The sequence below is a fragment of the Pleurodeles waltl genome, chromosome 12 (assembly GCF_031143425.1).
Source record: "Pleurodeles waltl isolate 20211129_DDA chromosome 12, aPleWal1.hap1.20221129, whole genome shotgun sequence".
NCBI lineage: Eukaryota > Metazoa > Chordata > Amphibia > Caudata > Salamandridae > Pleurodeles > Pleurodeles waltl.
This window is the reverse complement of record NC_090451.1, coordinates 684,242,519-684,267,102: the sequence shown is the minus strand read 5'-3', so window position 1 is coordinate 684,267,102 and position 24,584 is coordinate 684,242,519. Positions and strand designations below refer to the sequence as shown.

The following is a 24,584-nucleotide window of genomic DNA, read 5'->3' as shown; positions in this document are numbered from 1 at the left end:
GTCAATCGGCGGGTTGCCGTCGACGGAGATATGCCCCTGCGATGGCCATGTTCTCTCGACGCCGTATCCTTCGACGTCGGTCGAGTCGCCATCGACGGCGATCTATGACGCTGGGATGGTGGCAGCGACGACTGGGAACAAACAGGTACTTTCCTACCTGCTGACGTCGATCTAGCCAGTCTCTCCTGAGAGTGGCTTGTTGGCTGCCTGGGAAGCGCAGAGGATGATGTTTTCTGCCTCTCGTGAAGCCCATGAAGCCTGATCTTTTCTCTGTCCTTCAGAGTCCTCTTTGACATGTTCTTGCAGTGTTTGCAAGTGTCAGGGCAGTGACTCTGAGGCAAGCACACAATACAAAGAGTGTGGGTCTGACTGGGCCTTCTTCTTCCCACAGGAAGGGCATTTCACAAAAAGTGAAGGTATTTTTCTGTCAGGAAAAACTTCCAAACTCAGACAATAATGTTAGATGTCGAGTAAAGTAGAAAAAAATGCTTTTTTAAAGTATTTTTCTAAGAAAAACTCAGACAAACTGAGAGCTCAATGCTCCAGGATCCTCTCAGAAGAAGCCAGAAAAAAGAACTGACCTAACTGTGAACCATCTGTCACCTCTCCTTCACCCGAGGCATGGTGGGATACTGGAGGTGCTCAGGGTCTTAAAGGCACGGTGCCAAAGTTTTTATGGTTCTCCTGTGTTAACCTGCATGCAGCCTATTGGCTAAGAATGCGCCATTGTTTTTCAATGTAGTTTTTTCTCTTTTTCTCTGATGATTACTACTGCTTATTTCCCTAGGCCCAGTTTTGGGGCTTTGGTTGAAATATTTTTTCTCTTAATTTAATTTTGTAAAAAAAAAAACTCCATAGAAATAAAGCATTTTTGCCTGTTTATGATTATAGCCTGCATTGCTGTTTTACACATGTATATATGAGTTTAGTATGAAAATTGGTCTACTAAAAATGCTATATATATTTTTCGTGCATATTTCATACTTTATATGTGTGTATTTTATATATGCTCCGGGGTCCCCGCACAATGGCGGGAATATTCAATGTTTATGACTATTGATGAGGATCCCCTGGAAGAGAAAGAAACTAACATCAGCGGGCAGGCGTGGCATGTTTATATGGTGCCAACATTACTTCGATGGTGGGGTGAAGTTGACACAAAGGTACAAAATGCCACCTACCAGATCTCTGAATAATGCTGAGAAAAATCTGCAGATCCAGACTGGTGCTGGTGACTATTCACAAGGTGAGGAATCTGCAGCTAGAGTCTGAATCCACTAGAAACAGCATTAACCAAAGCTAAACAACTTGTTCTTCAGGTGATATAAACCATGAAGAAGAAAAAGAAAAAACAAAGGAAATAGTGACGTTTAAACATATATTCCCAGGGTAGCTGTTAAAAACTAAGGCTTTGGGATTTTACTTACACACTTTGGTAACAGACTTGTTCAGAACAGGGGCAAGCGAAGGGTCTAGCTCTTCCTGCACGTTCTGCAAAAGAACAGGGTGTCCATGCTGTACGGCAAGCTCCAGCACTTTCATATAGTCCTGCATCTGCATATCAATTATCTTCAAGCCCTGGAGGGAATAAGAAAGTACCTTGAAATGCAGGTCCCATCACACCACAGATGCGTTCACTGAAGTTGTCCTTAATTTCTACAGGAGAATGTGCATGCATAAAGCCCAAACAAGAGCAGTTTAACATGGAGACTTGTGGCCAGATGTATTAAACATTTTAACGGTCCCAAACATTCAAATTTGGCATTTATGACTGCTCAAATACTTTTTTATATGTACTAATTCCAATTTAGTAGGTGGAAAAGTTGTTTTGACTTTTAAAATGGAGACACCAAATGGATACTGATTTGGTATCTGAAAGGAGCAATTTACGTAGATTTCTCTTCTAAACACTGAGGGCCCGATTTAGATTTTGGTGGACGGGTTACTCTGTCACCATTGTGACAGAGTATCCTGTCTGCTGAAATCTAAATCAGGCCCTTAGTTAACGTTTTGTGACTGAAATCCGGTCGCAAAACATTAACAACTCAAAAGAGATTGGAATGCATTTGTAAAAAGAAAGGGGCCCCCTTAGGACCATTTCCCCTTTGTGAATGTAAAAAAAAAAGTTTGTTGAAGAGTAGAAAGTGTTCCAATGCACCACTGCCAAATGATCAACAAACATTTAAATAAAAAGAAAACGTTTTTTAAACCCAGTCCCTTTACCTGTAAGAAAAATTACTTGCCTTTTCCTAAAAGAAAAAAATAGGCTGTTTTAGTTATTTAATTAAAAAGCGACCACAGACATGCTGGTTGCTGACCTCAGCAGGTCACCGTTCTTGTGATCTCCTCCAATTGTAGTGAGTTGCAATTAGCAACTTACCTCATTTATATTCATCATTGTGACCCACTACAATCCCGAATTTTAAGCACTAGTATTAGTACTAGGTCGCTTCTTAAAAGAGTTCGCTGGTTGCAAAAATACTGGCCACAAATTGTAAGCAGTGTTTTGCAAAAAGCAAGAAAATAAAAGACTTACCTGTAACTGTAGTCCTCCAGTATTGGTATTTCTCATAGATTCACATGCTTAAATCATTCCCTATTGTCGAAGTGGGAGTCCCAAGGTACCATAATAAAGCAGTATGTATCATTATCATAGGCTATAATGGCAATGAACAATCACTTTAATAGCTTATGTATGTCCTTTATAAAGAAGAAACAAACTTCAGCCAATAGCGCTCTCCAGAACACTTCCAAGAGAGGCTGAGTCCCTCAGATTTTCAAAGGACATGGGGGAAATAAATCCCAAGCTATAAGGAGAGCCTCTCAGGGGGCAAAGGGTGAGTCGCAAGTAAATTTATGAACAATACCAATATTGGAAGAACCACAATTAGAGTGAGTTACTTATTTTCTTCTCCAGTATTGGATCTTTCAGAGATTCACATGCTTGAATCAGAATAGCAAGCAGTTACTGTATTTGTAAACATTATAGTATTATCACAAATAGCAGATGGGGGGTAGAAATACATACATAACATCTTCCTATGCAATTTAAAATACATATATGTGCATATGGATAAGTTACTTACCTGTAAATCCTAGTTCTCTTCCAGGGGTATCCTCATCAAAGTCATAAACATTGAATATTCCCGCCCTTGTGCGGGGACCCCGGAGCATATATATATAAAATACATACATATTATCATGTGTAAAACAGCAATGCAGGCTATAATCATAAATAGGCTAAAATGCTTTATTTCTATGCAAGTTTTTTTTTTTTTTTTTTTTTCATATTATAAAATCACAATAGATCATAAATATCTACCTAAGCCCCCAAAAACTGGACTTAGGGAAGTAAACAGCAGTAAATAGCAGAGAAAAATAGAAAAAACCACATTGAAAACAATGAAGCATTCTTAGCCAATAGGCTGCATGCAGGTTAACACAGGAGAACCATAAAAACTTTGGCACCGTGCCTTTAAGACCCTGAGCACCTCCAGTATCCCACCATGCCTCAGGGGTGAAGGGAAGGTGACAGTTGGTTCACAGTTAGGTCAGTACTTTTTTACGGTGACAATCTGTGTAACTGATCAGAAAGATAATCTGTCCTGCACTTCTAGGAGACTTGAGTCCGGGGAGGAGGGTGGGTTGTTTATGACTTTGATGAGGATACCCCTGGAAGAGAACTAGGATTTACAGGTAAGTAACTTATCCTTCTCTTCCAGGGGATCCTCATCAATAGTCATAAACATTGAATAGATTAGCAAGCCCATCCCTAGACTCTGCGGACTGTCTGAAAGAAGTGCAGGAAAGAATACATATTCATGCAAATAGATTTCTAAGAGAGGCATGCCCCACCTGGGCATCCGCTCTTGCATCCGAGTCTAAACAGTAATGCTTAGTAAAGGTATGCACAGACTTCCATGTAGCAGCCTTACAACTCTCGGAAATTGGTACATTGTTAAGGAGGGCAGCAGTAGCCGCTTTTCCCCTTGTGGAATGCGCTTTTGGCCTAGCCTGTAATTGCTTATTAGCCAGCTGGTAAGTGTTAACAATACAAGACACAATCCATCTTGATATCGTTCGTTTAGACGCTGCCTCTCCTGTTCTTAAATGACCATAATTCAGAAACAAATGGTTAGAATGTCTAATCGGTTTTGTTTTGTCCAAATAGAATTTCAGCACTCTTTTCAAGTCTAAAGAATGCAATGCTTTCTCAGCCGGAGTCTCCGGATTGGGAAAGAAAGTCGGTAAAGATATAGTCTGATTGATATGGAATTCTGACACCACCTTCGGAAGGAAAGATGGGTGAGTTCGCAGAACCACTCTATTATCGTGAAAAACCGTGTACGGTTCTCTGCAAGACAGAGCCTGAATTTCGCTGACCCTCCTCGCTGAAGTAATGGCCACCAAAAAAGCCGTCTTCCACGTAAGGTGCTGTAAAGAGGCCTTGTGGATAGGTTCAAAGGGAGGGCCCATAAGTTTTGACAGTACTACATTCAGTTCCCATGGAGGAGAAGGTCTCCGAATGGGAGGAAAAACCTTTTTCAAGCCTTCTAAGAAATCCTTGACTACAGGTATCGTAAAGAAGGATTCCTGAGAAGGCGACTTACGATAAGCTGTAATTGCCGACAAATGTACCTTAATAGATGATACCTGCAGACCAGACTTCGCCAGATGAAGCAAATAGGACAGTATGACATCCTCCTGAGCTCGTATGGGGTTTATACCTTGTTGAGAGCACCAGATGTAAAATCTCTTCCACTTAAAAGCGTAAGAACGCCGCGTGGAAGGACGTTTTGACTCTTTCAAGATGTTCATGCACTCCTGTGAGAGCCCTAGGTGCCCATACTGCAGGAATTCAGGAGCCATGCTGTCAAGCTCAGAGAGGGAAGGTTGGGATGTAGGATTCTGCCTTCCATTCTGCTCAGGAGATCCGGTCTGCACGGCAACCTCCTGTGAGGTTTTTCCGATAAGTTGAGTAGATCCGTGTACCAGAATTGGCGGGGCCATTGTGGCGCTATCAGAATCATTCTGGTTCTGGAGTTGTAAAGTTTGTTGATTACTGCCGGTATGAGGGGAATCGGTGGAAAGGCGTAGAGAAATATCCCTGACCAGTTGATCAACAGGGCATTCCCTTGAGATCCCGGACGGCAGAACCTGGATGCGAAGTCTGGGCATTTTTTGTTTACTTCGTCTGCAAAGAGATCCAACTGGGGTCGACCCCATTGACCGAAGATGTCCTCGGCGACTTCGTCGTGTAGGACCCAGTCGTGCGCGTCTTCTAGATGTCTGCTCAGGAAATCTGCCTCTACGTTTTGCTGACCTGGCAGGTGTACCGCTGTGATAGACATTCCCCTGGCCAGGAGCCAATGCCATATCGTTTGGGACTCTCGAGATAGAGGTAGTGATCTTGTTCCCCCCTGTTTGTTCAGATAATACATTGTGGTTGTATTGTCTGTCTGAATTAGGAGAGATTTCCCCTGAACCAATGGAGAGAAAGATTTGAGAGCCAGATGGACCGCTCTGAGCTCCAGTAGATTTATGTGATAGTTCTTTTCCTTGTCGGACCACAGACCCTGAGCTTGGAAGGAACCCAGATGAGCACCCCAACCCTGAAGAGACGCATCCGTTACCAGAGTGTCGGCTGGAATTGTCTGGTGAAACGGAGAACCTATCGACAGGTGAGGTCTGTGCATCCACCATTGTAGTGATTGAAAAGCCGCTGCTGGTAGTCGCACTCTGTCGTCCCAGCGACCAGTCTTTTGGCTCCAGTTGTTCTCTAATGCCTCCTGAAGGGGCCTCATGTGTAGCTTGGCGTTCGGGACAATGAAGATGCATGAAGCCATGGAGCCCAGAAGCGATGTCACCTGACGAGCAGTAGGTGCATCGGCTTTTAATAGTTGTTGACACTTCCTGTGGATCGATAAAAGTCGTTCCTCCGAAGGATACACTCTTTGGAGCTCTGTGTTTAGTATAGCTCCCAGGTAGTGGAGGTTTTGTGTTGGAATCAGGGTTGACTTGTTGTGGTTGATTTGAAGACCTAGAGACTCGAAAGTTCTTAGTACAATGTCTCGATGTTTTCTCGCCTGATCCGGAGAGGAAGCCTTCAATAACCAGTCGTCCAGGTAGGGGTAGACGAATATTTTTTGTCTTCGAAGATGTGCCGCTACCACTGCTACACATTTTGAAAAGACTCGGGGTGCAGACTTCAGGCCGAATGGTAGGACTCTGAATTGGTAGTGCTGTGACGCTATTTGGAAACGTAAGAATTTCCGATGTTTGGATGCTATTGGGATGTGAAAATATGCATCCTGTAGGTCGATGGAGCACATCCAGTCTCCCTGATGCAGTTGCGGAACAATCTGGTGAAGGGCTAGCATCCTGAACTTCTGTTTTCTTATGTACTTGTTCAGGAGCCGTAAGTCCAGAATTGGCCTGAAGATGCCCTGTTGACCCTTTTTCGCCACCAGAAAGTAACGGGAGTACACCCCTTTTCCTCTTTGTGCTGGTGGAACCTTTTCTACAGCTTTCTTTTGTAGGAGTGCAAGAACTTCCTTGCGTAGCAGGCTGAGATGAGAAGGAAAACATCTTGCTGGTGGCAAGTGTGGAGGAGGTTTTTTGAAAAGAAGAGAATAGCCATGTTCGACAATATTGAGCACCCATTTGTCTTTTGTGATGGAGTGCCACTCGTGAAGATGATGCGTAATACTTCCCCCCACCGGAGTGGTGCACAGTGCTGAGGGAAGCAATGCTTCATTGCTTTGTTGGTGTCTTTGCTGTAGACTGTTGAGGTCTACTTGCCCCTCGGTCTCTTGTGGGTCTACGCGCCTGAAACAGGGGACGCCCCTGTCGTTGCTGTGGCCTCTGAGACCAGTGAGGGGTTTGAACCCTCTGCTGGAATGGGCGTCTGTCGTACGGCCTGTACCTCCGCCTGAAGTCTTTCTTACGTTCCAGGCCCACTGCCCTCATAGTGTCCACCTCTGTTTTCATTCGGGCTATCTCTTCATCCGCGTGGGTACCGAACAACGAATTCCCGCTGAATGGGAGGTTTAAAATACGTTGTTGTGCTTCCTGTTTCAGACCAGTGAGCCATAGCCAGGAAGACCTCCTAGCGCAGATTCCGTGCGCATACCCATGCGCAGCCAAATCCGCCCCGTCCGCCGCCGCGCTGATGACCTGGTTAGATACTAGGCCCCCTTCCTGCAAGATTTCCTGGAAGTCCTGTCTATCTTCCCTGGGCAACTTCTCTGTAAATCTGTGGAGTGAGTCCCACAGAGAGCGGTCATATCTGCCCAGAAGTGCTGAGGCGCTGGAGACCTTCATAGCAGATGCCGCCGTACCGCACATCTTTCTCCCCAGGGAGTCTAGGTGTCTGCTCTCCTTATCCGGGGGGACTGTGGAAGATGATGCCACAGAGTGTGTTTTTCTGGCTGCGGCTAAGATAACAGAGTCCGGTGGCGGATCCTTCCGCAGGAATAAAGGATCTTGCTCCGGAGCTTTGTACTTCTTTTGAATCCTAGCCGGGGCAGACTTGAGAGTGGCTGGAGTCAGAAAGGTGTCCATAGTAGGTTGCAGCAAACCCGGTACTAGTGGCAGCAGTTTTCTCGAGACTGATCTGTGTTGTAGAGTCTCAAAGATAACTGAGGATGAGGTGGCCGGCTCCGGTACCTCAATATTTAGTTTCTGCGCTCCCCTTAAAAGAACCTCATTAAAAGTGGTGATATCATCCACCGGTGAGATCCTAGCAGGTGGAGAATCTGTCAGTGTGGGGGAGTAGCGCCCAACAGACGATCCTGAAGAAGACCAAGAGGGTGATCTTCTGTGTGGTGTTCGCGACCTGGTTCTCCTTCGGGAACGAGACCTGCTACGAGAAGCTGTAGCAGAGTGTGCAGGTCTTGTGGTCGGCTGACGAGGAGCAGAACGAGCCCGTCCTGCTCTAGTTGTAGGCGATGGCATTCTAGGTAATGAGGCAGTAGGAGAATACATCCTAGAGTATTGGGAATCCGGAGATGCTGCCGGTCTATTCAGGCTCTCTAACCATCTAGGTGATAGAGTGATGGGAGAAACATGCCCCGATGAGCCCGCTCTGGAATGGGATGATGCACTCCGTATAGAGACCACCGGTGAGGGAGCTTTATCCGCTGGCTCTACTGCCTGTGACACAGCTGAAGGTTGTGTCGACGTCGATTGCATCCTCGACGTCGAAAGATGCGATGGCTCGGCTGATCTCGACGTCGAAGGTTTTGATGTCGGAAGCCTTGACGTTGAATGTCTCGACGCCGAGCGTCGATCGCGGGATCTGGACCTACTCGCCGTCGTGTGCCTCGACGTTGAGTGGCGAGTGGTCGACGGCGGATGTTCATGCCGTCGTGGCGATTTTGACGTCTTATCCTTCGACGCCAAGGGGCGAGACGTTCTCGACGGCGAACGGGAGCGCCGGAGATGGCTCGACGCCGAACGGCGGCCTGCCGTCGACGGAGATGTACCCCTGTGCTGTCCATGCTTCGACGCTTTGTCCCTCGACGTCGGTCTGGACACCGTCAACGGCGATCTATGCCGGTGAGACGGTGGCAACGATGACGTCGATGGAGAACAAACAGGCACAATCCTACCTGTCGACGTCGATCTGGCCATTCCTTCTGTTGGAGGCCTGGGAAGTGAAGAGGCTGTTGACTTTTTCCTCTCCTGAAGCCCATGCAGCCTGATTTTCTCTCTGTCTTTGAGAGTCCTCCTTGACATCTTCTTACAATACTTGCAGGTGTCAGGACAGTGACTCTGTGGCAGGCAGACAATACACAGAGAGTGTGGGTCTGACTGGGCTTTCTTCTTCCCACAAGAAGGACATTTTACAAAAAGAGATGGCATTTTCTGTCAGAAAAGACTGCCAAACTCAGACAAAAGATGTTATCTGTCGAGTAAACAGGAAAAACACTATTTTTAGGGATTTTTCTGAAGAAAAACTCAGAAAAACTGAGAGCTCAATGCTCCAGGATCCTCTCAGAAGAAGCCGGAAAAAAGAACTGACCTAACTGTGAACCAACTGTCACCTTCCCTTCACCCCTGAGGCATGGTGGGATACTGGAGGTGCTCAGGGTCTTAAAGGCACGGTGCCAAAGTTTTTATGGTTCTCCTGTGTTAACCTGCATGCAGCCTATTGGCTAAGAATGCTTCATTGTTTTCAATGTGGTTTTTTCTATTTTTCTCTGCTATTTACTGCTGTTTACTTCCCTAAGTCCAGTTTTTGGGGGCTTAGGTAGATATTTATGATCTATTGTGATTTTATAATATGAAACAAAAAAAAAAAAAAAAAACTTGCATAGAAATAAAGCATTTTAGCCTATTTATGATTATAGCCTGCATTGCTGTTTTACACATGATAATATGTATGTATTTTATATATATATGCTCCGGGGTCCCCGCACAAGGGCGGGAATATTCAATGTTTATGACTATTGATGAGGATCCCCTGGAAGAGAAACACCTGTACCTATCTATATACACATTATATATGTATATATATATATATATATATATATATATATATATATATATATATATATACACATTCTATTTATATATGTATACACACATTCCATTAAACTTTGCATAAATACAGAATCACGTGTAACCCAAAGAGACTCATGCCACAGAAATACGTGGTGTACTACAGTCTGTCCAACCGCTGCATCACTGCACTCTTCTGATTTCAGGCAATAATGCTGAACAAATGTATCAACACTCTTCCAGGTCACAGTATGACATTTCTACAGAGGCACTCCTGCAAAGAAAGCAGCTGAGGCGTACACTGCCCTAGCTGAATTTGCCCTGGTTGTTGTTGTGAGTGGTCTGCCCGCATTTCAGTGGCGAAAAGTGGATGGCAGCTAAGATTTATTGAGCAATGGTTGTTTTTGCGATTGCAGCACTTTTACGAGTGTGTGCATATGAGACCAAGAGCTGGTCAATTTTTCTCAGCTGTTTAGTGCTATGTAGGTAGAACTTTAGACATCTTTTAACATCTAGTGTATGGAGAGGCCTTGGATCTGGGAAGAAAATCCGTAATGAACAAGTTACTTATCTTCAGTGACGCATTATCTGGTAGAAACTCTATCTAGCTGTAGATTCCTTACCTTTCGAATTTCCTGCCGTCAGCTTGGAATCCGGAACTTTTGCAGCGCAATACCCTTGTGCGCGCCGTCAGGTGGTGCCGTTCGGATCCGCGTGGCTTCGGCGTCATCGTTAGAACCATCTGTGACATCACAGTGACCTATAAAGGCACCACCCAGGCATGCGTACATCAGTTCCTTTTCCACTAACTTCCATGCCAGAAGCCATGGAAAGAACGAACAGTTTGTCTGTGCCAAAAAACTAGGGCCCTGAAAGGTACAATGCCTTACCCTAGCAGAAGTGTCTGCAGAGCGGGGAGGCATGGGTGGGTGTAAGGAATCTGCAGCTAGATAGAGTCTCTACCAGATAATATGTTACTGAATGTAAGTAACTTGTTCATCTGATAGAGACTTCTAGCTGCAGATGCCTTACCTTTAGAATAGATACCCAAGCCATAACCCCCTGGCGGTGATTGTGGACAGCTCTTCTCACACTAAAAAGTCCTGTAGGACCGAACGGACAAAGTGCGCGTCCCTACGGACCTGATTGTCAAGGCAGTAATGTCTTATGAGCATGTGCATGGACACCCACGTCACTGCCTGATAGATGTCCAGGACTGGAACACCTCATGCTAACGCAGTGGTAGCAGCCTTGCCCCGGGTAGAATGAGCAACCAAGCCCTCAGGAGGCTGCTTCTTGGCTAGCGCGTAGCAGATCTTAATGCAGAGAATGACCCAGTGTGAAATGTTTCGCTTCTGCCCTGCCCAACCTTTCTTTGCTCCCATGTACCCCACAAATAACTATTTTGTGCGGTCAAATAGGACAATGATCTTTTTGGGTCCAGCCGGTGGAGTCCCTCCTCTTCCTTAGAGGGATGCGGTGGAGTAAAGAAGGTGGGCAGGGTGATGTTCTGACCCAGGTGAAATGGGGTCACCACCTTTGGGAGGAAAGAGGCATAAGTTCTAAGTACCACCTTGTCCGGGAACATGGTGAGATACGGGGGCTTAGATGAGAGAGCCTGCATCTCACTCATCCTCCTGGCAGATGTTATTGCCACTAAGAAGGCTGTCTTGATGCTGAGCAGGCGGAGGGTACAGTTGTGTAATGGCATAAAGGGAGCACACAAGAGAAATGTGAGGACTAGATTTAAGCCCCACTGAGGCATGACAAAGGACGCAGGAGAATACATATGTACAAGCCCTTTGAAAAATCTATGTACAATGGGAGAATTGAATAACGAAAGCTGATCTGGCAGCTGAAGGAACGCAGATAAGGCAGAAAGTAACTCTTTGAGAGGGCCCAATGCAAAGCCCTGCTGGGCAAGGGATAAGACAAAGAGAAGAATGTCAGAGAGAGAAGCAGAAAGAGGATCAATAGATCTTTGTGTACAATGATACACAAAGTGTTTCCAACGGCAGGCGTATACTGTCTTAGTGGAGGGACGCTAGGCTGCCAAAATACCTTTACAGACTTCGGGAGGAAGGTCAAAGGCTGTCAACTGCTGCCGCTCAATCTCCAAGCATGAAGTCGCACAGTTGAAAGGTTCCGGTGGAGAACCTTCCCCTGCTGCTGCGACAGAAGATCTTCCCAAAGGGGCAGTCTGATTGGAGAATTGATGCTCCTTTTCAGAAGCATGGGATACCAAACTCTACATGCCCAGTACGGAGCAACCAGAATTACTTGGGCCCAGTCGTTCTTGTCTTCTTGAGAACTCTGGGCAGAAAATGGATGGGCGGAAAGGCGTACAGGAGACCTGAGCTCGACTCAAAATGAAAATCGCCGCCGAGCGAGTGCTATCTTGGAAACTCCAACGCGTAATACTGCTGACATTGTGAGTTCTCATGGGAGGCGAACAGATCTAACCAAGGCTCTCCCCACTGCTGAAAGAGTCCTTGTGCCACCTCTGGATAGAGACATAATTTGTGATCCGCTAGGCACCGATGGCTGAGTTCGCCTGCCCTGGCGCTCAGAGAACCTGCCAGGTGTTTAATCACCAGGGTTATGTCCATCTGTTCCAGCCATGTCCAAAGACACAAGGCCTCCCTACAAACGGTCCAGAACCCCACATTGCCCTGCTCGTTGCAGTACCACTTTGCAGTGGTGTTGTCCGTGAACACCTGCACCATCTTTCCTTTGACAAGAGGAAGAAATGCCTTCAATGCCACTGGGATCGCCCAGAGCTCCAGTAAAATGATATGGAATCTGGATTCTGCCAGAGGCCTCTGATCTCCACCTCTTCCAAATGGCCGCCCCATCCCAGAAGTGGCTCATCTGTCACTAGTAAAATCTGGTTGGGGAAGGGAGAAGAGTCTGTCTCTGACCCAATCGCAGTTCACTAAACACCACTGCAGATCTTTTGCAGTTCTCTCCGAGATCTGAACTGTGTTGGTGAGATTTCCCTGATGCTGTGCCCTCTGGAACTTCAGGTCTCACTGCAGACCCCTCATATGCCATCTCGCATGTTTTACTAAGAGGATACAGGAGGCCATGATGCCCAGCAGCCTCAGAGTATGTCTCACTGAAATCTAGGATAGAGGCCGAAACATTGGGATCATAACCTGAATATCCTGGACTCGCTCTCGGGAAGATAGACCCGACACTACACTGTCTCCAGAAGAAGCTCCAGTGACATGGAGCATCTGAGAGGGAGTCAGGTGTGACTTTGGAACGTTGATAGTGAACCCCAGCGATTGCAAGAGGTTCGCCATAGTCTGAAGGTGGGTGACAACAGCCTGTGGTGAAGGAGCCTTCAACAGCCAGTCATCGAGGTAGTGGACGATTGAAACCCCTAACCTGCGCGCAGATGAGCTGCGACCACCACCATAACCTTGGGGAAAACCTGAGGGGCGCTGGTGAGGCCGAAGGGGAGCACGGTGAACTGAAAGTGATTGTGGCCCACCTTGAACTGCAGGTAACGCCTGTGGGCAGGCAGGATGTTATGTGGATATACGCCTCCTGCAAGTCCAACCCTACCATTCAGTCTCCTTGGTCTAGGGCAGACAAAACCTGAGCATTTTGAATTTCTCCTTTTTGAGTAAGAGACTGATGTTGCGCCAATCCCTTGTTCTTTTAGGGGGAGGCATTAGGGAAGGGAATAGCCCTTCTGTTTGATCTGCAATACCCATTTGTCCGATGTTATGGACCATCAGTGAGAGAGATGAAATTGAATCTTCCCTGCAATTGGACATACACGGTCTTGCAGAATCACACTAGGAGGGCTTGGATGTGTTGGAGGTGGAAGGCTGGGTGGCGGACAACTTCTGGCCAGACCCTCTGGTTCTGAAGACACCACGATTGCATCCCTGCACAAGATGTTGGCCTGGCAGAGGACGATGGCTGGATGGCTCGGTGCCATGCCCCTTACAAAGCCTCAAAAGGGGCGATAGACAGACTGTTGGCAAGAAGTCGCAGAGAGGCCCAAAGGCGTGGCCATAGCGCAGGAGCCCTTAAAGCGCTCATGCACCAAGTCTGCCTTTTCGCCAAAAAAGGTGGGTCCAATCGAAGGGCACATCCATGAGGTTTGCCTGGACATCCCCCAAACAGCCAGAGGTGTGTACCCAGTCTTGGTGTTGAAGGGCCACTGTTAAGGAAATCACCCAGCCCAGCGAGTCTGTGGTGTCCAAACCACACCTGATGGGTTTATTGTGCTGGGAAGTTTGATACCAAATTTCCCAGACTTCAGTGAAGCCATTATGGAGCTATGGAGTGTGTAATGACAAACTCCCAGCCCATATACTCGGTATGGCCACACTGCACTACCAATGTCTAAGAATGGATTTAGACACTGTAGGGGGATATTGCTCATGCAACTATGCCCTCACCTGGCGGACAGTGCACCCTGCCTTAGGTCTGGAAGGTCTGCCAGACGGGTGACTTACCTATGCCACAGGCCTGAGAGGGGTGTCATGTCAACTTTGTCTTTTTCTCCACAACAGCACACACAAGCTGCAATTGCAGTGTGCATGTACTTGGTGAGGGGTCCCCTAGGGTGGCATAATACATGCCGCAGCCCTTGGGGACCTTCTCTGGCCAGAGAGCCCTTGGTACTATGGGGAGCTTTTACAAGGGACTTAACTGTGTGCCAAATGTGGAAACAAAGGTACAGTTTTGGGAAAGTACACTGGTGCTGGGGCCTGGTTAGCAAGATCCCAGCACACCCTGTCAAGTCAACATCAATATCAGCAAAACGTGAGGGGTAACCATGTCAAAAAGGGGCACTTTCCTACAGTTCATCATCAAAAGTGTTTGGGATGTTTGTAGGTGAATGTAGTTGCATTACGTTAGTAGGAAAAGCTGCATGTACCAATGGTGCCTGGACCACCTTTGTGCTATCAGGATGAAGCAACACAGCTCCGCCTTCATTCTGCTTACAACTTTTATCATTAGAGGTATAGTGGGAAGAGTGTTGGCATAGATCCCGGACCATCTGCTCGAAAAAGGATTTCTACAAACACCTGGATGTGAATGACAATTTGCACAAAACTGGCATTTGCGATTGTCGTTTGTTGCAAAGAGATCTAGCACCGGTTTGCCCCAGAGCAAGAAGATCCTGTTTAGCACTGACTGATGAAGCTCCTATTCTTGGCAGCTGTTCCAAGTTCTGCTTAGCATGTCTGCTAGGAGATTGCTTGTCCCAGGAACATATTCGGCCAAAGATTTATCCTGTGTGTTTTCAGCCAGCTCCAGAATTCCTAAGCTTCCTTGGATAGCTCCAGTGACCTTGTGCCCACTTGTTTGTTCATGTAGTGCATGCTGGTGGTATTATCTGCACGAAATGACACTGCTAAGTGTGGCAGGAAGGCTTAGAGACTGTGATAGATGGCCTGGAGCTCCAGGCGGTTGATATGTATGCTCTTCTGGAGAGGGGACCACTTTCTTTCAATTTCAGTGTCCTGCACATGACCCTCCAAGCCCTTTAGGGAGGCATTCATAGTTATTATGAAGTTGGGTATTTGAGGTAAGAACGTGAGGCCTGCTGACAGGTGGGAGATCTGGGACCATCAGGCTAGTGCTTTTATCACACTGATTGTGATGTTCACCCGGTCCTCAATCGATCCTTCTGTTTGAATCCATGGTATTATATCTGTTACTGTAAGGCTGTCATTTTCAGGTGTGGGAGAGGGATCAGACTGGTTGTTGATGACATCATGCCCAGAGGCTAATTGAACATATGCACTGAAACAGCCTTTTTTCTGGATGGTTTGAGATCCACTTCCTTGAGCCTTCATTGCCAGTCTTGGGATAGAAAGACTTTGTCTTGGACAGTTACTAGTTTGCGCACAGGAACATTAACTTCTTGGATGGAGTAGTTGATGATTTTTGATAATTTACAGGGAAACCTAGAATGAGAACAACCTTAGGCAAGCATCTGTGCCACTGGACGTTGGAAATGCTGTTTGTGCTTTTATCAACCAGTCGTGGAGGTAGGGGAATCCCTGATGATCGTCCCTCCTGAGAGAAGGTGCCACAGGGGTAGGACATTTGGTATAAAGTGGGGAGCTGATTTGAGGCCAAATGGGAGGACTTTGAATTGGTAATGGGTGCCAGCTACGGTGAAGCGTAGCTATTTGAGATGTCTGTGATGGATGGGTTTTAGAAATGGGGTCTTTGGTTGGCAGTCAGGTTTCCCCCTATCCAAGCAAGGACCCTCACTCTAGTCAGGGTAAGTCACACACAATGCAACTTATCCTGTGCCCACCCTTCTGGTAGCTTGGCACTGAGCAGTCAGGCTTAACTTAGAAGGTAATGTTTAAAGTATGTGTGCAATAAATCATGCAATAACACAGTATAACACCACAAACGTACACCACACAGGTTTACAAAAATGTATAATATTTATCTGATTAAATGCAGGTCAAAACAATCAAGATTTGCTAAGCACACACTGAAATATCACTTTATAAAATGGTAAAAAGAGTTAAGTTATTAAAAGCAAAAAGTGTCTCTTGCAAGCACAAAGTACCTGATTTGCGTCTAAATTATCTGCAAGGGGCCGCAGAGGAGGAGATGCGTGGAAAACGGGGAGGTATGCAGTGGGTTCTCCGGGCGCACACAGACGATGCGTCAATATTTTTCACGCTGCCAGGGCCTTGTGTTGATTTCCGGCGCGCAGACTTGGATCCTCTTTGGGTTGCGAAGTATTTGGACACCCCGGGGACGATGCGGAGAAATTCTGGGCGTGCAGGACGAAGTCACAGGAGGTGCGTCGATCCGGGGAAATTTCTGTCCCACGGCAGACGCTGCGTCGATTCTTCCTCGCAGGAAGTTGGGCTGCGTCGTTCCGGCTCAGCAATGTGTCGATCTAGTGGTCCGTGCATCGAAGTTCCAGTCGTAACACTGGCCCTGCGACGATCTCCACTCGGGGAGCCAGGCTGCGTTGTTCCGGTTCGGCGTGCAGTGATTTTCTCAACAAGATGCAGGCTGTGCTTTCTGGCAGGCTGTGTGTCGAATTTTCACCACACAAAGAGTTATTTGCAGAGATTAAGTCTTTTTGGTCCAGAGACTTCAAGGAACAGGAGGCAAGCTCAATTCAAGCACTTGGAGAGCACTTCTCAGCAGAGCCAGAGGGCAGCAAGGCAGCAGAGCAATAGCAGAACAGCAGTCCTTTGCAGAAAAGCAGTCAGGGGAGTCCTCTGGGCAGCCAGGCAGTTCCTCTTGGCAGGTTGCAGGGTCTGGTTCAGAGTTTCTTCACCAGTGTTATCTTGTCCAGAGGTGTCTGAGTTGGTAGGGTCAGAAGCCCTGTTTAAATGTGCCTTTGAAGTGGGGGAGACTTCAAAGAGGGGCTTAGAAGTGCACCAGGTCCCCTTTCAGTTCCATCCTGTCTGCCAGGGTCCCAGTAGGGGGGTTGGCATGCCATGGTGTGAGGGCAGGACACTGTCCTTTGACATGTAAGTGTCAGGCCCTCCACCCTCCCAGCCCAGGAAGACCCATTCAGTATGCAGATGTGTGCAGGTGTGACTGAGCATCCTGTGTTTGGGGTTGTCTGAGTGAAATGCACAAGGGAGCTGTCAACTAACCCAGCCAGATGTGGATTGTAAGGCACAGAAGGATTTAAGTGCAGAGAAATGTTCACTTTCTAAAAGTGGCATTTCTAAAATCGTAATATTAAAATCCAACTTCACCAGTCAGCAGGATTTTGTATTACCATTCTGGCCATACTAAATATGACCTTGTTACTCCTTTCAGATCAGAATCTACCACTCAAACAGTATACAAGGGTAGCCCTAATGTTATTCTATGAAAGGAGCAGGCCTCACAGCAGTGTAAAAACGAATTTATGTGTTTTACACAAACAAGACATATACGCTGCACAGGTACATGTCCTGCCTTTTACCTACATAGCACCCTGCCCTATGGGCTACCCAGGGTATACCTTAGGGGTGACATATGTAGAAAAAGGGGAGTTTTAAGGCTTGGCAAGTACTTTTAAATGCCAAGTTGAAGTGGCAGTGAAACTGCACACACAGGCCTTGCAATGACAGGCCTGAGGCATGTCTAAGGGGCTGCTTATGTGGGTGGCACTATTAGTGCTGCAGGCCCACAAGTAGCAGTTAATCGACAGGCCCTAGGCACAAGTCGTGCACTTTACTGGGGACTTACAAGCAGATTAAATAAGCCAATTGGGTATGATGCCAAGCCAATGTCACAATGGGTATGATGGCAAGCCAATGTCACAATGTTTTAAGGGAGACAGCATATGCACTTTAGCTCTGGTTAGCAGTGGTAAAGTGCGCAGAGTCCTAAAACCAGCAAAACCAGTGTCCAAGAAGTGGAGGGAGGCAGGCAAAAAGTTAGGGGTGACCACCCTAAGGCTGTCAGGTCTAACAATGGGGATTTGGAAGTATGCGTCTTCTAAATCCAGAGTTGTCATGTGGTCTCAGTGGTTTAGGATATGTAAGATATCTGAGAGTACAACCATGCGAAAGGACTGTGTCCATAAATAATTGTTTAATTTCCGAAGATCTAGGATGGGTCACAATTCCCGTTTTCTTGTCTATGAGGACAAAACAAGAATATAAATCCATTCCTTACTTAGAATGTGGGACTTTTTCTATGGCATCTTTGCTTAGCATAGCTAGCACTTCCTTCCGAGGAAGATGGAAATGAGGTGGGTGCCCTCATTTTAGTGGAGTGGTGGGTGGATTTTGGGTGAACCCTAACATGTGACCCTATGTGATGAGATCCAGGACCCATTTAACCGATGTTATTTTCCACCATAGATGAGAATTTATTTTCTTCCACAGGATGGTGTGTTGTAGGGGGCATAACCGGCCCTACAACATTGTCACTGTTTGCTACTTGTGCCTTCTTCCTGCCTCCTCCTTGGTGGTTGCTTGGGGGTAGATTGCTGTCTGGTAAGCTGGCGTAAAGGGTTGGTGAGAGGGCAGATTGGTCTGATATTTCTGGTATCCTCCTCAATATGAAACCATGCCTCTTCCGTGGGGCCCTGTGAGGGTGTTTTTTGAAACTACAATGTGCCTGAAGATCTTGCTGTGTCAGTGTCCACCTTGACTGCTTGCAAGGCATCGTCGACGTGCTTGCCAAACAGAGCGTCACCATATTAAGGAGTATCTAATATTGTTTTTATTTTATCTTAGGTCTAAATGCTTTGACTTTCAACCAACCTTGGCGTTTAAGCATCGCTGACCTTGCCAGCTGTCAGGATCCTAATGAAACTATATCCATAGAGTAATCTATGATTTCCGATGAGGAGCTTTCTCCTTCCTGCAGAATCTTTTTTTGTTTTTGCTTCTGTCCTTTTGCGACTATGAGCTACTTATGTGATGACTAAGTTTGGTTTTGGGTGTTCACAAGAGATGGTGGTGAGTCTTCAGGTGCTCTATACTCCATATCCATCCTTGGTAGGACTGCTGTGACCATGGCAGGGTTTTCCATGACTGTAATTCCTCCCAGGTATAATCAAAAATAGGAACAGCTTTCACAGCCTTTCTCTTTAAAATCATAAAGAAAATAAATGATTGCTTGTTTGTTACTGGAAGTTGGAATTGTTTGGACACCCGTTCCATGAGGGTATGGAAACCACCAGAATCATCTGGGACAGGTCGTTCCGATGATGTACGGCAATATTTGACACTGGTGTCACTCTTGAAATGGCAGGAGCATTGGAGGATGCTGATGTATAGGAGATGATGTGACCTTGTAGGCTCAGGAAGGTGTTTGTAGTAATCCTGTAACAGGCCCTGTAGGTCTAGTACTAGAGCTACAGGACTTGAACCATGCGCTCCGGAGTTGGAGGCGGAGCGAAGTGGTGAAATTGCTCCACATATTGCCTGTCTATATATTGCTGCCTGTTGTAGACATAATCACATTAGACACCTTTATTCTTGACATTAAGTTATGATGGACTATATGGTGTCTTGTTTTTGTTGACAACTACGGTGTTTTCACTGTCGTTTGTGTTGTCGATGAGATTATCATCAGTGAGGTTGTTGTCTATGAGGTTTGTTGTCGACGATGAGCCTAACATTGACAAGACCTGTCTCAGATAAGGCCTGTTGTAGACAATGCCTATTGTAGAAGAGGCCGTCGTAGATGAGGCTGTAATAGTCAACGCGGTTGTGGTCGTCGACATTGTCAACATAATTGTTGTTGACAATTTTGACAGGGGTTTTGCCGTAGACGCCTCATTTTCAGGTTATGTTTCACCATGACTGGCTTCTGAAGATGATTTCCCTGATGTAGTGTCAGTACTGAAGCGGGAGTTGTAGGGTCTGATCTTGCCTCTGAGGAGGTTTTTTCCTTTTTCTCTTTCTAAGAAGTGCCCCTTGAAGACTCACGGAGAGTCTTTTTAAGGCTTTTCTGCTGTGCAACCTCTCCCTTTCGCCTCTCCTGTGAGGTGATGGAATCCTCACTGTCCTCCTCATCAAAACTGACACATTTAAGTTTCTGTTGCCACAATAAAAGCCTCATCTATCTATACGTGAAAGTTTTAGAGGAAAAGGTTAGACACATTGGGGGTCATTCTGACCCCGGCGGTCTTAGACCGCCGGGGCCAGGGTCGGCGGGAGCACCGCCGACAGGCCGGCGGTGCCCCGCAGGGCATTCTGACCGCGGCGGTAAAGCCGCGGTCAGACCGGCAACACTGGCGGTCTCCCGCCAGTGTACCGCCGCCCTATTGAATCCTCCAAGGCGGCGCAGCTAGCTGCGCCGCCGAGGGGATTCCGACCCCCCCTACCGCCATCCAGTTCCCGGCGGTCCGCCCGCCGGGAACCGGATGGCGGTAGGGGGGGTCGCGGGGCCCCGTAAGAGGGCCCCTACAAGTATTTCACTGTCTGCTTGGCAGACAGTGAAATACGCGACGGGTGCAACAGCACCCGTCGCACCTTCCCACTCCGCCGGCTCGATTACGAGCCGGCATCCTCGTGGGAAGGGAGTTTTTCCCTGGGCTGGCGGGCGGTCTTTTGGCGACCGCCCGCCAGCCCAGGGAAAAACTTAGAATACCCTCCGCGGTCTTTCGACCGCGGAGCGGTATTTCGGAGGGGGAAGTCTGGCGGGCGGTCTCCGCCACCCGCCAGACTTAGAATGACCCCCATTGTGTAGTCCTTTACCTTGCGGGCTGGATGAAGGTAGTAGATAGACTCCTAAGGTCTTCAGGGTGTAACCTCTTCTTTTTTCTGCTGTTCTCACATATTAATGCCAAGGTAAGAGAAGTGAAACAGGAAATATAATCTTGGATGATCCAAAACAAGAAATAGCTGAAGAAGCTGAGCAGAGCTCAATGAGACTCCCTTCACATGACATGCGGTATAAAGTCTGAGGGACTCAGCCTCTCTTGAGAGTGTTCTGGAGGGTGCTATTGCCTGATTGGCTGAAGTTTGGTTCTATTTTTTAAAAGGACATAGGTATGCAATAGAAGTGATTGTTCATTGCCATTATAGCCTATAATAATGATACATACTACTTTATTATGGTACCATGGGACTTCCACTTCAACAACAGTGAATGATTCAAGGATGTGAATCTATGAAAGATCCAATACTGGGGAAATAGTATATCTGGCCCTTGGTTTCTAATTATGATGGCTGCTTACTGACCAAATTATGCAAATGGGATAAATGACCATCTCTTAGAACCTCAGTTACTATGTCTGCCACAACTTTTATACATACAGACAGGCCAAACACAAGTACTAGGTGAAATTCATATCTGTATTTTTGTGGTACCCCAAATCTATTTTCTGAGATATCAAACAGACTGCTGATGTTGAATTTCCATACAGTCCTTCCTTTGTTAATCCTTTAAAACATGAGCATTCAAAGAATATAAAGCGACTGATCACACTGTCACCAGTAAAGTTGGCTACTGATGAAGAATGTAACTATAAGCAGGGTTTATTAATACAGTGTGCTTTAACCACTTGCTGCTTACCACAGTTGCCTCCATGTTTTTGATCCATTTTGTAGCCTGTCCTTGAGGATCTATCATAAGCGGCCAACTACAAAGTGTGAAACAGAGAGAAAAACAAAGTGAAAACCCCATATGCAGATTCTCAGCACATTTCTATTGCTGCCTTTCTTATCACATCATTCTTTGAGGCAGCGTTTGCGAAGGGAAATCTCAGCTGGCCTTCATACTTATGAGGTGGTCAAGGGGGACAAGGTTGTGCATGCGTGTTATGGATGAGATTGGGGCAAGGGAGGAAACGTAGTCAATGTAAAAGATGTAGTCTGTCCTGGGTTTTGCCAAGTGGTCAGTATCCATAATGTAGTGTACTCTGCTTGCTCCAAGGGTTAAAATATGAAGCCCAAACAAGGAAATTGTTTAGGGGTGTGACTATCTTACTACCAACTCCATCTCTAGCACAATACAATCTACAATGGACATAAAGCTATAGGTTTCCTTACCGGTGTCCACGGGTGACAATAACACCATTTTCAGTGGAGAAGGCATCTGATGGCAGCCCCTGAATGTTCCAGTCACGTACATTGGTTGGCTTGGCAAGAAAGAAGGCGAACGAGAACTGCGGCGAGTGTGGCAACATGAAATCATGAAGCTAAAAGTGTAACAAACAATACAGACATGGTTATCCTGTTGTTGGTGATGAGCATGCTACCTGTGTGATACGGTCACACTCATCATGTTACAAGTCTTCTACACCACTTTAACATACATATATGATGGAGGCAAGTTCAAGATTCGGAGATCTATTAAACATGCCCAAAGAAAATACACAATGACCACCGCTAATTTCAGGAACCAAATACACGGAAAAATCAATTCACATCTGAATACACTACCTTGTGTGTTTCCCCTTTAATGGGATAGTACATATACGTTTCTGAATTCTTCCATTAACCTTTACGCTACTTAAAGACAAGGAATGACATTGAATATGAAAGGGGTGCTTGCGAATGTCTAAATAGGTATGTTGATATTTAGTAGTGGGGTAGTTCAAACTGGGAGCATTAAATTATGGTTTATGCAGCAAAACTAAAATCTAATGGTGGTGATACCTTATCCAGGGATGATGAGGCCGAATAGATGTTATTATTTCATGAATCTATATAATCTATATAAGACTGATTGTGAGTGTTTATAGGGTTGATGATATTGATAGCCTGAATAGGGTGATGGAATTGTAAGTCACTTTGGAGATGGTCATTTTGAGAATCTATTCAGAGGTAAGCTTAATATGACCAATGGCAAAATCTCAATAATGGCATAATCAAATGTTGCCTGTCCTAGACAAAAAGTTCCTTAGATTTGGTAACAAACTTTCTGGTACATACTTCATCTACCTGCGGATTCCTCACCTGTGAATATCCCCAGGTGTCTGACTAGACCTGGAAAATCTAAGTATTGCTCATTGACGTTGATGGAGGGCGCTGGCTTCATGACAATGTCAGGGATAGTATCTCTGTGAAGTCCCTGCCTCCTATAAAGCACCGGTAGTAGCACACCACTAGCAGTTCCTATATTTTTCAATGCCTGTTGAAGCTGAGACTGAATAACATCATGTTTTACACAGTGCAGAGAAATCTCAATTGGGATCTTATTTTACTATTACTACTAATGTTGGGCATATGTTAACTTTCTTCTAAACAGGGAAGGGTTGATGAGGATTCTTCAGGTAGAATATTCCCCATATAGTTTGTTGCTGAAGGTGAGTAACTTTTTCTTCCAATGGATAGTTATACCTGTAGATTTGTCACCTCTGACTTTAAAGTAATACCCCCCTAGTTGGAGAGTCTGAACAAATGGTCAGACTAGAAAATCTTGAAGTATGAAACATGCAAAGAGACATTGTACTTCAGAATCCAGACAATAATGTCTGCCAATGGTATGAAGGGAGGATTAAGTTGCTGCCCGACATATATCAGTGACAAAAATGACCCTGGTAAAAGCTGAGGTAGAAGTCTTTGCCCTGGTGGCATGTGCTCAGAGATCCTAAGGAAGGTATTTCATTGCTAGAACAGAACATATCTTAATGCAGAGAACTATCCAGCATGGTTTATTCGTTTTTAGAACTCTTTTACTATTTCTGTAGACCGTGTATCCTACAAAAAGCTGCTCATCAAATCTGAAGTGCATTCTTTTGATATAAAAACTGTCTCTTTTGGATCTAGTCTATGCAATCTCTTCTTTTTATTTAATGAATGAAGAGGACAATAAACGGTAGGAAGAGTGACAGTTTGTCCCAAATAAAAAGATGATACCACCTTGAGAAGAAAGGAAGCTTTTGTGCAGAGTTCTAACTTGCCTGGGAAAAACGGAGTATGGAGGTTTGATGCTTCGGGCTTCCAATTCACCAATGCATCTGGCTGATGTAATTGCAGCAAAAATGTTTTTGAGAATTATAATTGTGAAGGGGCTCAAAAAGGGTCTGCATTAAAACGTTAACTAAATCTAAATCCAACTGAAGCATTTAACCCTTTGACAAACAAAAATAACTATGGTTGATTTAAACAATGACAGTGGAGCAGGAAGGCAAAGAAACATTGCCAGTGTTCTACTGTAACCGTTTACCTTGCCCACTGCAAAGCCAAGCAAAAACACAAATCAAACTATCTCAGAAAGGGTGGATTTGAAAGGGTCCATGTTGTTTTCCTTAACAAATACGTTTCACCTTCTGGAATAACCAGAGTTAGTTGAAGGGCAACTATCTAAAAGTGTGACGCTGACCACTTCAGGTTGCAGGGAGAAAGAAGTTAACTGTCCCCATTCAATCTCCAAGCCTGTAAATGGAGACTCTGGAGTTGCAGTGTAATATGTGACCCGCTAACTGGGAAAGGAAGTTCACCCTGTGTGGAAGATGAAGTAGAGGACAACAGTAGAGATGCAGGAGCTCGGTGTACTGCACCCTTTTCTATCCAGGGCAATGAGAATAACTTGTGCACAAGCCTGGTGTACCTTCATCAACATTCAGTAATGAAGAATATGGGAGGTAAAGCACGGGGAAGTGGAAAGTTCCAGTATAACTGATGAAACATGTCCCTCATGGCCCAGTGCAACAAATGCTG

At 45.9% G+C, this 24,584-nt stretch overlaps 1 protein-coding gene across 1 annotated transcript in view; it reads right to left on the bottom strand.

The window, feature by feature from the left end:
• DNAH2 (dynein axonemal heavy chain 2) overlaps window positions 1-24,584 on the bottom strand; it is a 1,666,550-nt gene that overhangs the window by 289,731 nt on the left and 1,352,235 nt on the right. Inside the window, exons 68-70 of the mRNA XM_069218683.1 lie at window positions 21,969-22,117; window positions 21,493-21,559; window positions 1,428-1,578 (exon numbers count right to left, since the gene is read on the bottom strand). Of these exons, the coding sequence (XP_069074784.1) occupies window positions 1,428-1,578; window positions 21,493-21,559; window positions 21,969-22,117 (367 nt within the window). The remainder of the gene's footprint in view (window positions 1-1,427; window positions 1,579-21,492; window positions 21,560-21,968; window positions 22,118-24,584) is intronic.